The sequence below is a fragment of the Phoca vitulina genome, unplaced genomic scaffold, assembly GCF_004348235.1.
Source record: "Phoca vitulina isolate PV1807 unplaced genomic scaffold, GSC_HSeal_1.0 scaffold6, whole genome shotgun sequence".
NCBI lineage: Eukaryota > Metazoa > Chordata > Mammalia > Carnivora > Phocidae > Phoca > Phoca vitulina.
In genome coordinates, this window is record NW_022589709.1 from 14466044 (window position 1) to 14481016 (window position 14973).

Here is a 14973-nt window from a genome sequence, read left to right on the forward strand (position 1 = left end):
ACCTAAAAACCTCTCCCAATTATGTCATCTCTGCTACCTGTCTTGAAAAATGAAGTGGCAGGTACTGTTCCCATGTATTGAGGTGAAAGGAAAACACAAGCACGGGTTCGACTGGTTGAGGAGACGTTCTCCACAGACAGTGGCCATTCCCGTCCTCCTGATGAAGCATCGCTCCACTCCTTTCTTTGCTAGATCACTGTCGTCTTCAAAGGGACCCAGGACTTGACATCCAACCCGAGGAGCCAGAATTCCTCAAGCCCCAGCAGCGAAACCATCCACTGCTCCCCAGGAGCACCCATGATTTTCGGTTCCTTGTAGGCTACTGCTAGGCAGGCTGTTGGCGTCACCTCTCTGAGTGACAAACTCAGGCAACAGAAGACAGTTACCTGGGCACAGGTGGCTTCTTCCCGGGCAGGGGGCTACCCCTGTCATGTCTTTCAGTGGCTGGAGGTAAAGGAGGCTTTTGCATCTTGGGTAAATGCTCCCCGAGAGGCCTGCAGAGTTGAGAGAAAGCAGGGGTGAGAACCAAACTGAACCGTGTTTCTACAGCATACACCGTGTACCCTCACACAGATGCGACAGGGCACCTTACCTTCCCGTGGGGGCCGAGGCCTGTAAGACAGGAGGGAAGACATGTCAGTGTCCTCAGCACTTTCCAAAGAATAAAGACAAGACACAAAATGAAACCAAAGTAAAAACAAACAGAACAAACCAGGGAAGGAGCTTACCTTGTCAGGAAACGGGGGCTTCTTTCCTGTAAACGACAAATAACAGGCAGGCCTTGAATACTTTATCCACTAAGCAGGAGGTATTCAAACATAGTCTGATGAAACCATGAGTCCGAGCCCTGAGGGGACCGACTGGGTGTGAGCATTGAAGAATCACAGACTTCAGACCTGGAAGATGCCCATAGGGAGCACCTAATTTTACAGGCTCAGAGAAATTAAGTGACTAGCCCAAGGCCACTCAGAGTTGTGTACAACCAAACAGTATTCTGAATTCTGTGCTTCTTTTCAACATTTGATTTTATGGAACTGATGATAAGAAGGATTAAAATGTCTTATTGGGATTTTACGCCTCTTTCATTGACTAAGAAGTTCTTTGGATAGCCTCAGTTTATTCCTGTATCTGAAATAAACCCATTTGCCCCGGAGGGGTTAATTTTCCTCCAGTCCTGTGGTACATTTGACATTACCTAAAGTATTACACTTACTTTCTGGAAAAACTTTTGATTTGGGGAAGAGCATTTTAGGAGATACTCCTGGTGGGGTGCAAATCATTTTGTCTTAATTTTTGGTTGGGTTTTGTTTCTTTCTTCCTTTTACTTTTTTCTTGGAACAGACGACATGCAGGCTCCCTGAAGAAATGCTAGGTGTACCTGAGAACTCTGCATTGCAAAGTTATTCAAAGCAATTTATTTTTGATTCTGTCCGAAGTCCCTTCAAGTAGATATGCCCTATGTTTTCAGTGCAATAAAAAGTACCACTTAACTATTCAACCAGGTCTACAAGCGAATCCTATATGCCTTGAGCAAGTTATTTAAGGTCTTTGAGTCTCAATTTCCTCACCTGTAAAATGAAGATTATAGGTTAAAAATGCACAGGTTTGCTGTAAGGATCAGGTGACAATTTATATGCAGGGTCAGGCACATTTCCATGGGTGCTGACAACTCCTTGATACTTCCTCTTTCTTCCCCTCCCTTCCATACCTCTGTGCAGGTAACACCCCAAGGGGAATGATGATATGATTTTCATGACATGATGTACAGCCCAGGCCCCTCACAGGGCCTAAGAATCTCGTCCTACTGTGAAGAGCTCACTGTCCAGTAAGAGACAGTTTTGATGGTATAAGAAATGTTTATTATTCATAAAACTTTGGGTTAGGATGGAAACCCTACTTTACAGGGTTACCCAGAAAACTTAGATTTATATTCTTAGGCTTAAGTAGATTTTCTTTTTTTAAAAAAAAAAATCTTCTGATGTATGCATATTCTCTGGGCATCGTAAGAGGTTAGTACTCTCAAAACATCGTGGACAAGGAAGCAATCAAGAGTAGGTATTGTCAGGAAAGGGTACCTTTAAAAACCGTTTTTTGGGGCACCTGGGTGTCTCAGGTCATGATCCCAGGGTCCTAGGATGGAGCCCCACATCGGGCTTCCTGCTTAGCAGGAAGCCTGCCGCTCCCCCCGCTTGTGCTCTCTCACCCTCTCTTTCTCTCTCTCTGTCAAATAAATAAATAAAATCTTTAAAAAATAAAAAAAAAACTTTTTTAAAAAGAATCTTTTAAAAGGAAACTTTTGTTCAGGAGGTGACTCTGAAGGATTTGATGTCAGTATTCCACGTTTTTGATGCTTTGACTTCTGGTAGTAAGCAGGCCTGGGGTCTGAACTTGAATCTCTCTGTCTTCATTTTCATGTAATTGGAACAGCCCTCTGCAGCAGACCACTCTGAACTCAAACAGCCGACAGAGCTTTGCAGGAGTCATCAGAGCTGTGGTCCAGTTCGTGGAAACAGCAGCAAGCAGGAGCCTCAAATCTAAGAACTGAAATTCATTTGCACACAGAGAGGAACCTGAGGCCACAGCAGCCTAACTGCTTTGCTCAGAGTGCGGGTCAGGAAGGCTGGGTGTGGTCAGGATTCGGGGCTCCTTCTCCGGCAAGGCTCCCAGCTCCTTCCCCAGAGCTCCCTACCCCAGAGCAAGGAAAATCCGGGGTCTCCAACTGTAGCATGATGTGGCGGAAAAGAGCACCCGCTTTGAAGTCAGAAAGACATGGGTTCAAATCCTACACCAAGTAATGCAAATGTGGAAAAGTTCTTCAACCTCTCTGAACCTCAGTTTCATTGTCTGCAAAATGGGGGGGATACACCCCCTTCGCTGGGTTGGTGTGAGGATAATATAGGTAAATTATTTTGGGTAGGTAAAGTACTTGCCCCAGAGTGGGTGCTCAATAAACGGTTGCTAAGTTTTAGAATTGAATTGAAAATAACTTTATATAGAGGTAGCCATACTACAAGAACACTCTGGGCCACTTCTGGGGGAAAAGGACTGTAGGATAGCCACAGTTTGGTCAACTGCACGTGGGCAACAATAAACAACTTTGACATTTGAATAGCACCTTGGAGTTTTATCAAGCATCTTCTCCTTGCAGAACAGAACTCCATACAAAGAAGGAGACAACTCTGAACACATGTGGTCCCTGCGGTCAGTAAGCAGCTCAGCGGCTGCCAAGGCAGCTGACAACAGCTCTCCCAGACCTCCTGTCTCAGCCCAGGCCCTCCCTCCGCACGGCACTGCCTCCTGCACCATCCTTCGGGAGGACAATGAGATATGTGTGCACACGGCACCCGGGTAGAAGCAAGCCCAGCCCAGGGCTGACAGCGGGAGTTCCGCAGCCAGCCTGACCTTGGGTTGAGTCTCTACCCCCATCACTGGGTAGCTGAGTCATTTGGGAAAGTTATCTCTTTGGGCCTCTGTTGCCTCATCTATGAAATGAGGATGATGCTAATAGTCCCACATCATGGTACCATTATGATTGTAGTGGTGCGTGTGAAAATCATGCCCTAAGCACTCTATAAATATTGGCCATTGTTACTAGGCCTCAAATAGCGAGATACCAACCTAGTGTGAAGGGTTCTCTGTCAAATGGGGCTAATGAACGATCGAGGGGAGGTTTCGTGCTTCTGTCTATGGAAGGAGCAGGGACTGGAAGGGAAAAAGACTGAGGTCAATTACAAGAAGAAAGCACTCGGTTGGGGCTGAGGGAGCAGGTGCGCTGGTGGGTGAGAGAGGGCAGCCCCCGTACTTACGCTTTGCTGTTTTATGGTTTCTACTTCTGCTAGGCTCTTCGTGGTTTGGTTGGGGTGGGGGGAGTGGCTGTTTAAAAAAGATCCACATGTTAGGTAGCATCTCATTGGGATACATCCACAGGTTCTCACTCGGGGCCTTAGCCCTCCAAATCTGTCTGACTCTGTTCACTGTCCTGTCATTTCTCTCCTGGACCATAACCTCTTACCTGAGTTCCCCATCCCACACTCTTTCATCCGAGGTATTATCTGCATGGCAATGGAGTGAGTATGTCACTCCCCTGCCAAGCCCTCAAGTGGCCCCCATCACATTAGGAACACAATAAAAACTCGCCGTGTGTCCACCCTTCCAACTCCTTCTTAGACTCCTCTCTCCAGTGCCCACTGGGCTCCCACTCCAAGTGTCTTCTTACAGCTCCTGCAAGATCTTAAACTCATGCCCTCCTTCTAATCTCAGTACTTGTGTTTCCCTCTGCCTAGAATGTTCCTTCCCTGGCTCCTGCCACAACTGGCCCATTCTGTCCAGCTCAATGTCACCTTCCCACCCATCATCAAGTTACTGGGTTCTCTGTCTCCCTAACCACACATTACTACTCAAATTGTCCTGTGCATACATCTGCTTACTTGTTTAGTATCTGTCTCCCCCAACCAAAATTAAAAATTTATAAAAGCAAAGGGACCTTATTTGTCTTGTTCGTGCTCTATTCCCAGCAGCTAGAACGCTGCTTGGCACACAGTAACGGCTAGTAACTATCTGTTGACTGAATGAGAGAATTCTGCACCCCAATAGTGGAGGTGGAAGCCTTCAGGTTTCAAAGCAAAATGCTTTGTAGATCAATTCAGCTCCCTGAGCCCCCTTTGCAAGAAAACTGCACAAGCAAGAGGAAGCCATGTATGCTTAGATGAAAGGTCCCAACTGTGGTGAGGTCTGCATTTTGAGATTTTGGGAAAATACATTCTCTCGCTCCTTCTAGCCCTGACACTTTGGCAATTACCCTGCGGTTAAAGTGCTCCGATCCCTTATGAAGAAAACACATCTCCAGCTATTGACATATTAGCCTGAATTTCTCGGGGTTTCTCTGGGTACTTAACTGGACCCACAGGACCTGAGGCTGTAAGCTTGAAGAAAGAGGAAAGTCGGTTTGCTGCCTCTCTCTCTGCCCTTGGGTTCTCTGCATTGTAAGCCTTGGCGGCTCAAGCCACCGGCCCGCGGAATTTCCGCCTCTGGCCAGTAGGTGGCGCACGTCTTGCGGCGAGAGAAGGTGCTAGGGACCCACGCGATAGCGGTAGGAGCCATTTACTGACCTTGGTCCCTCGGGTTTATTTCACAGTTTTTATTAATTTCAAAAGTGGGACAGCAATACTTCATTATTGAAGTAGTTTAAATTGTTTTGGGTAAAAAGAAAAGCCGATGATATGCACTAGTATGTATGTCACCCCCCCCCCCCACACACACACCGCGAGTGCTTGGGTTTGCATGTTCCCAGCCTATATATAATCTGTTCTTACTAGTCAGCACTGGGTAAAGATACGTAGAGTCTTCTCTCTGGCAAAGGAGGGATCAAAGTGGACACAGCACCAGTGAAGAAAGCTGGGAGGCCTACCGCGTGACTCCGGCCTGCCGGCGGAGGAGGGAACCCGGCTGTCGGTCTCTGGGGGGGCACGGGCGGCTGCTGAGGGACTTTGCTGGAGGGGGGCCGGTCTGCGGAAGGGCAAGAGCAGTAGGGTGGTGAAATGAAAGCAGAAATGCCACACCAAGGCAGGCTGTGTTGTCCGGGAAGAGCAGCACCTCTGCGCTCCGGGGGCGCCCCATCCCGCAGACCCCCACAAGTGCCAAGGCCAGCCCGCCCGAGTCTCACACACACGCACACACACACACACACACACCCAGGTGCCGGGGCAGCGTTAACCTCCGCCCTCATGGCTCAGGTCGTAGGTCCCCTTCCTTCCCCTCACAAATGCTCTGGACTGACCTCCCCCTCCCACTTCCTCCTTTTGCTGTCTCTTCCCTTAAAGGGAAGGGCTGGTCACCAACTCCTGTTACCGAATCACAGACTTTTTTTTTTTGGTAAGATTCTATTTTTAAGTAGTATGTACACCCACCATGGGGCTCAAATTGATAACCCCGGGATCAAGAATCACAGGTTCCACTGACTGAACCAGCAAGGGGCCTCAGATTTGCAGATCTTAACTGGTTACTTGGACTTGCTTTGGACAGAAACTCACAGTGTTCTGATCCCACTGATGTATCCTTAGGCCAAGTTGATAGGCTAGCCATGTCCCATCCCTGTGAGGGGGGGAAAGGCCAGGCCAGGACTATGACTGAGGACCTCCTTATATTCTGTGCCCTGGGTGCCTCTGTTGCTCCCCCTAGTCCCAGCCTAGGAGAGGAATTGCTCTTCGACAGAGAGTGGGGCTCAGAACTTGGGCAAGCCTGGTCTAATCTGATGCCACTCCACCCACACTGGCCAGCTCTCAGCGCCTCTGACATGCTCTGCTCCCTCGAGCCTCAGAGCCTTTGCACGGCCATTCGTACTGTTGAAAATATCCACCCTCACTTCCCATATCCCCCGCCCCACTCCACGGCCAGCTCCCAGTCATCTGTGAAAGTGCAGCTTAAATCTCGTATCTTCAGGGAAGCAAGGCCAGACGAGGCATTTGCCCCAGCCTTATCACCCGCACTTGTCTATCACCTGCAGAGATCATGGTTTAATTAAGTCATCTGTGTTGCATGCGTTGGAGGTTACCTCACCCACTAGACTCTGAAATCTCGGGGGTGAGGACTGTCTTCACTCTGTCTCCAGAACTGGCACCTAAGCAATGACTTAATAATCCATGTCGTCTCGGGGCCTCCGTTTCCCCGTATATGAAATAGGCTCGATCCTTCTTCCCTGTATCACACAGTGTGCTTAAAAACACAAAGCAGTGTTTGTGCAAGGGCTTTGGCATGGCAAAAGTGTTATACAGCAGAAAGGACGAGCAGTATCCATTGGTTCACGGTCTAGATCGTCAACGTTCTAGCTCATTCTGTGACACTCGGCTGTGCAAGCATGCAGAAGCCTGTTTTCTGTCACCACCACTCCTAGCGGGTAAGACCTACGAGGCGGGGGCTCTGTCTTCTTTCCTGATGAGTTCACATTTCGGCATTCAGAATGCTGCCCGGCTCACAAGAGGAGACCGGTCGTTGTTGTTGAATGGAGAAATGAATGAATGAGGGAGAAACAGGCTGATAGGAGCAGACTGACAGTAAAAATCTTAAATAGTGTTTAAATTTTCTTAAGTGATGGTCAAACCCCCTTAATATGGTTATGTTTACCGTGGCAGTGTGTGGGTGAAAGTGCCATGTAACCATGAGTTGGTCGGAAGACGGGGAGAAACAGGAAGGTACTCTTGAGTCCCTAAGTCCTACACAAAATGAGTTATTACTGCCAGATGCCCGTAAGTGGAAGTTCAGTGTTGGTATCAGCCACCACAGACAATGATTTGTCTGCAATAGTTATCATCCTCCCAGCAAAGCTCTGCGGTCTACATTTTTATTATCCTATTTCACAGATGAGGAAATTGAGGCCCAGAGAGGGGGAGTCACCTGCCCAAAGCCACGCGGCCGGGAAGCCGCTGAGCTGGCGTTAGCGGGCCCCCTGGTGCTGCACGGGCACTGGCCTCGTGTGGGTCCACACGGCCGGCGCAGGCAGCCAGGGCCTTACCGATGTACGTGGAGTTGGAGTTGGGGAAAGGCTTGGCAGGCAGGATAGAGTTCTGCAGGGCCTCCTCATCATTGGAGGGCGGCGGCTCATAATCCGCATCATCTTCCACGGGCGCCTCTTCCTCCTCGTTGGGGGACTCATAGTCGTCATTGTCATCCTCGTTCTGATCGTCGGTAGGGCTCTCATAGTCATCTTCATCCTGCCAACACAGTGACGGGGACAGACCAGTTTGTAGAGGCTCCGTGGCACCCTGGTGCCCGCATAGATTCTCTCCCTGCCAAGCCTCGCAAGGGTCCTGGGGTAGGGAGGTGGCAGCGGTAGGACGATCACTCCCATTTCACAGATGAGGACACTGAGGTTGGGGAGTGCAAAAGCACAGGGCCAGCGAGTCGAGGACTTGGAACCTCCATCAAGGCCTTTAGGCCATGAGGCGAGTGCATTTTCCTCTACACCTTTTTGCACAAGAGAAAAAAGCAGAAGAAATGAGGAGGGCACAGGAATAGAAGGGTGGGAGAGCCAGCTCTGTCTTGAGTAAACATGTTTATTATTCCAGGCATCACCAAGAGGGAGACTAAATGCTTGGAGCATTTGCGATGCCGCTAGTTAATTGTCAGTTCTGTTCTTGGTGTGCTTGTGCTCAAAACATTCTTCTCATTATAGCCTAGTGCAGTGTGGAAGGCCATGCTAATGGGGAAACCAGATAACCAAAGCCTGTGAATTAGAAGGCAGATTAAATTGTGTCGGAGAGGGGAGAGTCAGGGCTATGCGATCCTTTTTGCTGAGAGCTGAGTGTGGAGAAACAACAGCTTATTATTCATGACATCTGACACTGAGTTTAAAGCTGCTTTTTTGGAAGAGACTCTCTTTCTAAATTTTAAGCGTTGCATTTTATTTTATGTGTGCTTCTTTATGGGTCTCTCGGAAAGTGAGCCCTGGGGAATGAGTGACTGCCTTTGAGGCCGCTCATGAAAATGGACAGTCATAGTAATGATTTCCCAAGCAGAGGTGGCATCAGCCACGTGGGACGAGCGCCTTATCACTCTCGTGCCAAGGTCGGGTGGGCAATAAATGAGCCCAGGGCAGTTCTCTAAAGTCAAGGGCAGTATGGAAAGAAGCCGTGGGAGGTTGCATCTTGGCGAGGAAAAGTGAGTACCAGTAGCCTAGAAATCCTCACAGCTTTGCTAGGTGACTTAAGCAAGACTGTCTAAGTTGTTCAATTGAAAGATTCCTGTGTTCATGTTTGATTTGAGGAATATTTTTTAAAATATTGGAAGGCAAAGTGAGGTTGAGTGTCTTCCTGAACTCTGAGAAAGACTTCATCCTGGGGGTGCCTGCGTGGCTCAGGCAGTTAAGCGGCTGCCTTCGGCACAGGTCATGATCCCAGGGTCCTGGGATTGAGTCCTGCATGGGGCTCCTGCTCAGCGGGGAGCGTGCTTCTCCCTCTCCCTCTGCCTGCCGCTCTGCCTACTTGTGATCTCTCTCTCTGTCAAATAAATAAATGAAATATTTGAAAAAAATGAAAAAAAAAGAATAATAACGATAGTCTTATTATATAAAAAAAAGAAGACTTCATCCTGTCTTTTGTGTTCCTATAACTTGAGAGCAGGGGATGGAACCCCTGAATCAGGGGCCTTGAGAATAGTAGCCTCCACCTGTCTCCCTAGTGGTCCCACTGACTGCCCTTGACTGACAGAGGAATCCCTAGATTGTCTCAGCCTACACACCCAGGCCCCATTGCTCCTGCTTTCTACCAGGCTTTACCCTGGAAGCCTTTCTCAACAAGAGACTTTTCCTCTCCACTTCTCGAACAATGGGCTTCCCCAATGATTTGGCTCCTAAATTTGCATGCATGTATTTGTTCTTAATCATATTCTGCCGTGTGTTATCCATGCTGTAAAATGCTCACAGGGTTGGGTGCCTTGTCTCCATCCCTGCTCGCCTAGTGCCCTGTGCAGGGCTGGGCATGCACTGGAGCCCACGAGTGTTAGAGGCAGGGGCTAATGGAAAGCCTGTGTTCTTGGAGAGGGTGAAGGACACTAGCCTCAGGCTGGGCTCCCGCAGGGAGACACCACATGGCCCTTTGCAGTGGTAAAGCTGCAGCTTCGGCTCAAAACTAGACACAGTTTGGGGGAAACTCTGGTCTTTTCCCTTTTGTACAAAATAAATCTGTCCAATTCCTTTGTCTTCTTAGAGAAAGCACAGACTTAGCTAGCATTTTTCAAATGCAATGCTTCCTTTTGCCAGAATCCCATTAAGACGAGGGATGCTTTACCTGCTTCCTAAAGGCACTGAGGCGGCTGCTTACCAGAAAGACCACTAGACTGAGGATCGGGACACCTGGGTCCCGGGCTTGCCTCTAACTAGTACGTAAGTCCCATTCTCCAGTGGGCTCAGCTGCTTCATCTGTAAAATGAGCACACTGGGCTCCGAGCCATAACCGAGTGCTTAGCCAGAGTTCAGCTTCATGCATAGTGCCTGTGAATGCAGTCTTCTGGGGAGAGGATATCCAGAGGTCATCAGACTCTCAAAGGGGTCACTGTGACCCCTCCAACATAAAAACCCAATTAGATTGGACTTTCCCTGAGGTCTTTTCAGGGCTAATAGTTGATTCTGAACTCCCTTTCCCTCTGTCACCAGTGGGGACTTAAGTCTATGAGAAAATCTATTTTAAGCTACTTCAGTGTATACCATCTAGGGGAGGGAGTTTGGGAAGGCCCTGCTGTGGGGGTGATAATAGTGACTAATGGTGTGATCTGCAAACTCCAGCCCGTGGGACAAATCCGGCCCACCATCTGTCTTTGTAAATAAAGGTTTATTGGCACATGGCCAAGCACAATTGTTCAGCTGTCATCCGTGGCTGCTATTGTGCTGTAAAAGCAGAGGTGAGTGGACGAGCTAGAGGCCGTGTGGGTGGCAAAGCTGGAAATATTTACTGCCTGACCTTTAGAGAACACATTTGATGACACCCCGGGGAGGGTAATACTGGCATCTTGCTAGGGGCCTTGCTCCTTCTGGTATCATGCTAGTTCCTTATTACAAAGGTGCTCTGCAAACTGCTGTAAGGGTAGGAGAGCCCACACCGTACTCACAAAGGATGACCAGCCCCCGTTGTCCTCTTCATGGCTTTCTGTGGAAGAAGATCACACCCTCATCAGTACCAAAAGAAGCCTCTAGAAGAAAAGTCAAAGCAGCACCCCATCTGATGTGCTCTCACACCACTGTCCATCCCAGGCCTTCATCCTACCTTTCTCATACCTGGGGGTTGGTTTAGTATCAGCTCTAGAATTTCCACCTGAGCAGCTCATTCTACCTGAAGGTAGAGGTGGTTCCCAATCTTTCACCACAGAACAGTCACCCAGAGGGCTTTAAAATACACAGACACTGGGGACCTATCCCTAAAGCTTATTTAAAGATTTAAAGACCCAGATGGAGGGGCACTGGCTTTGCTCAGGTGCTCAGTCAAAGCCTGGATCCTCCCACGTTTCCCCACAGCATTCCTCATTTCAGATCTGTAGAGGTTCCCAGCTAAGTAGGGGCCATAAACCAGGCGCCCGGCATAGTAACACCTCTCCTGCTCTCAACTTGGACCCAAACCTCTCTCTGGGGAAGAACTGCCTGACAGGCAGATGAATAAGGTGCTCCTGCACAATACCCCAGGAGCCCCAGGAACCAGCAGACAGAAGAATCGAAGTACCTGTCACCTCCTAAAGCAATCACTCCCACCCCTGACACCTTTACCTGTCCCTTCAGGAAACCGCTGGACTTGGGGTCTGCAAAGGCAAACAGCATTGCATTAATGGTGCTACTGGCTTAGGGGCATCTCCCTCTTTCTTCAATCCAGCCCTGCGAGAGGAGCCCCCAGTAGGGGGTATATCTCACCATCTAGGACTGGTGTCCTTGTTGCTTAGCACCTTAGGCCAAGCTGCCCGAAAATTCTGGAAATTATCAAAGTCACATTAGTGGAATAACTGGGAGCTCATGACTGCCTGACTCTCTAGGGGAAGTTCCCCTGAAGTCACAGACCCATGGGTAGGATGCCGGGCAGAGAAAATGAACTCTCCCTCCCCTCCTTGGCACCAGCTTCAAGACCCTGGGGCTGAAGGAGTGCTGCAGGTCAAAAACTGGGGCAAAAACAGTCCTGTGCCTCCCATTGAAGGTTCAACTTGGGTTTGAAAATTCTTTGGGTTTCGTTACAGTGTCACTGGACTCTTGGCTCCCCCACTCACTTGCGTGTGAAGATGCTCCTTCTCTCTTCATTCTTGTTGATTTCTTGACTTAACTTACTGAGAATCCTACGAGATAAAAGACAGATAAGGTGACAAAACCATCATCTCTCCCTGAGTCCAACCTTCCCATTAGTCCTGGAGTTCCCTGATCTGCATAACCTTGGGCATCTGGGCCGACCTAGACCAGCTTCTTCCTCTGGCCTCCAGCCAGTCCCCTCCACTGGGCGTCTGCTCCTCACCTCCTCCCACCTTCATCCCCTCCCTGGTCCCTGCTCCTGCCCAGCAGGCCCTCTGTGCTGGCTCAGCCTCCTCAGTGAAGCTCAAAGACCATCTGTGAAGACCTGCCCGTTCTCACCTGGCTCCCCTTCTCTGAAATTCTGGAGCCTTACAACCTGGATACAACCACTGTGTATTTTATTGTCTTACTGCTCCTGGGTCTGAGGTCCCCTGACTCTTGGTTTAACATCCCTGTGGTGATGTCAGGCTTCCAGGAACACTCAGACCATCTCTGAAACCTAGAGGAATCAGCTGTTCATTGCAGAGCTTGACGGGAGCTCCGGTGAGCTGTTCTTTGGTCTGTATCTCCTTTCATCCCCCCTCCCCCCTTGCCTCCTCCTTGGTGACATGGATTTTTATAAAATTTGGAGAAGCATTCCCAATCAGGGCACATCCTGCAGAGTGGGAGACTCCCTGATTCACCCATGTCCTGAGGCCAAACTTGGCCAGGACCCTTGGAGATACTCTTAGTCCTTGGGTGCTGTGAGCTAGCAAATCCTCAAACCGCAGAACAGGGAGGGCCTTCACGAACAGGATGACACCTCAAGCACACCCCAGCAGTCAGTGTCCAATCCATGGGGTCTCTCAAGTCTCCAGGACAGGAGACTCCAGCCCTCATTAGCACTCACTGCTGAGACCAAGGGAACCCTCATTAGTACACAAGCTCAGTATTTCCTAGAGATTTGGAGACAGCTGGGAGGAGCCTCAAAGGTGATCTAACCCAATGTCATTTTATAGATGAGGCTACAGAGGCTCACAGAGTGGGTTAGTGATCAGGGAACTCCAGGAACCCCACAAAACACACCCCCCGCAGAAGCCAGGCTCCCTAATTACCAGGGCCTCATGTTAATTTCCTCTATGCTACAAGCTTCCCGGGAGCTGAAGCAGTTGAGCCCGTGGCCCATCCGACAATGAGCCAGGATCTACATTCCTTCAGTGAAGGTAACAACTTTGGCCTAAAACAAACTTGCTAAGTTGGCAAAGGTGGTCCTTAGCATCCACTACTCCCTGCTTCCCTCATCATTCCCCCCCAAGCTCCTAACCCCTCATTTCTCCATGGTCCCAGGGAACGCTGGGTGGCTTGGAGCCCTTCTTCCTCATTAGAATGACAGGACACATTCTATAAACACACTGGGGACTTAAGGGGATGGAGAAGGAAGGAGGGTAAGGTTTAGTCTTCCCCTGTAATGTCACTGCTGGGATTTGCTTTAAATCAGGTGTGGGACTTCGCAGCGGCCTCCTGATCACACCACCAGAGCACTTGTGACACACTTCTTTTGTTTCTTTTAAGCGATTATTTTGAGAAGCCGATGGGAGCCCCTCTCCTCCCTCCTCTGACATTTGGGAGGGAACGGATCCTTCAGAGCCGCCAAGGGAGCCCTGTTGGTGCCCACATCTTGGCCGAGTCAGGCCGTGGTGGCTGCCACAGCCCCTCCCACGCAGGCATGCCTTCACTCAACAGTGTGCCTTAAGGGCCCTCAAAGTGCCAGCAACTCTGCCGAGGGCTCAGGATGCCTCAGTGAACAAAGCAAAGGCCCTTGATCTCAAGGAGCTTACACGCAAGTGGAAAGAGACACACAATGAACATTTCAGGAAGTGAAATTCTAGGTAAGTGTTGTGTATACATACATGCGATGGAGGTGGGGGCGGGGGCGGGAACGCATGCGTCGGGTGCCGTTGCAATTGGAAACCAGTGGGCCTGGGCACAGAGATGACATTTCAGCAGTGCCCCGAGGAAGGGCCCATCCGAAAGAGCTTGGCTGGCTCTGACCAGCTCACAAAGCTGCTTTGATCCTGAAAAGACCTCCTGCTCTCTGCGGTGGCTCTTCTTACCAGTATCTTTAGCAGCCGGGCTGGAGGCTTCTGGGGCTCTAACTGGCTAAGGAAGGAAATGTCAAACCGCAGCCGTGCAGAAGAGCAGCAGAGAGGTGACAGAACGCAGAGCAGGGCCCACCAGGCCAGCTTGCCGCAAGACGGGGTCTCCCAGGGCCCTCCTGTTTTGGCAGGCCTCAGAGAACTCTTCTAGGCCTGCTGGGGGCACTGCTGATGGACGGGGCAGGGAAGTGGTTGCAAACCTTCAAAGTTGTCCTCCACTCTCACACCCACAGAGACCCAAGTGACAGTGAGTGGCCGGAGGTGACTCATTCCTCCTCCTCCTCCCCAGAAACCCCAGGCCTCACTCAGCACCAGCGCTGGCCAGCAGGTAGACATAATTCTGTCTGCTTTGCCTTGTCGTAGAGATAAACGGGGCCCCAAGTTGGGGCTGAAGCCTCTGGCAGGAAGTCAAGCCATGTGGCAAGGTGGGTCCAGTGCAGTTGCAGCCCTAGCTTACTGCATGCTGGGGGCCAGTCTCTGACTGCTCAGTCACAGGCCCTTCTTGGTACTGCTGGAAGACACAGTGTGGGTCCTTGTCCCGAGTCTGACTGCGACATCTTGCCCCGTAGGCCGTGCCTACTGTAGACCTCCAGCAGGACGTTTGCCCTCCCTAGGCTCCAATTCCTCACCAGCAAAGCAAGAGGGTTAGCCCTGCTGAGGGAGTCCCTGACCAGCCTGACTGTTGGAATTACATGGGTATACTTGTTACAAACACAGATTACCAGGCTCACTGTAGACTTAACCCATCAGAACCTGCAGGGGTGAGGCCTGGGGGCAGTTACACCAACCAGTTTCCTGGTGATTCCTATAGTCTGAAAAGGTTATGAAATCAATTTTGTTTTTCTTAGTATTCTTGGACTTTTTTTTTTAATTTTCAGGAGGAGGATAAGGAGGAGAGGAGGAGGAGGAAAACAAAGAGGAGATGGGGGAAGAGGTGGAGATGTGGGAGGAGGAGGAGATGGAGGAGTAGGAGATGGGGGAGGAGGTGGAAAAGGAGGAGGAGGAGATGGGGAGGAGGAGGAGGAGATGGGGGAGGAGATGGGGAGGAGGAGGAAGAGATGGAGGAGGAGATGGGGAGGAGGAGATGGG

At 50.1% G+C, this 14973-nt stretch overlaps 1 protein-coding gene across 1 annotated transcript in view; it reads right to left on the reverse strand.

Annotated features, from left to right (window-relative positions):
- Nucleotides 1–14973, reverse strand: part of LCP2 (lymphocyte cytosolic protein 2) — a 46489-nt gene that overhangs the window by 15406 nt on the left and 16110 nt on the right. The window contains exons 4-13 of the mRNA XM_032403696.1: nt 11734–11799; nt 11246–11277; nt 10597–10634; nt 7508–7706; nt 5408–5505; nt 3807–3873; nt 3619–3702; nt 729–754; nt 593–612; nt 387–494 (exon numbers count right to left, since the gene is read on the reverse strand). Of these exons, the coding sequence (XP_032259587.1) occupies nt 387–494; nt 593–612; nt 729–754; nt 3619–3702; nt 3807–3873; nt 5408–5505; nt 7508–7706; nt 10597–10634; nt 11246–11277; nt 11734–11799 (738 nt within the window). The remainder of the gene's footprint in view (nt 1–386; nt 495–592; nt 613–728; nt 755–3618; nt 3703–3806; nt 3874–5407; nt 5506–7507; nt 7707–10596; nt 10635–11245; nt 11278–11733; nt 11800–14973) is intronic.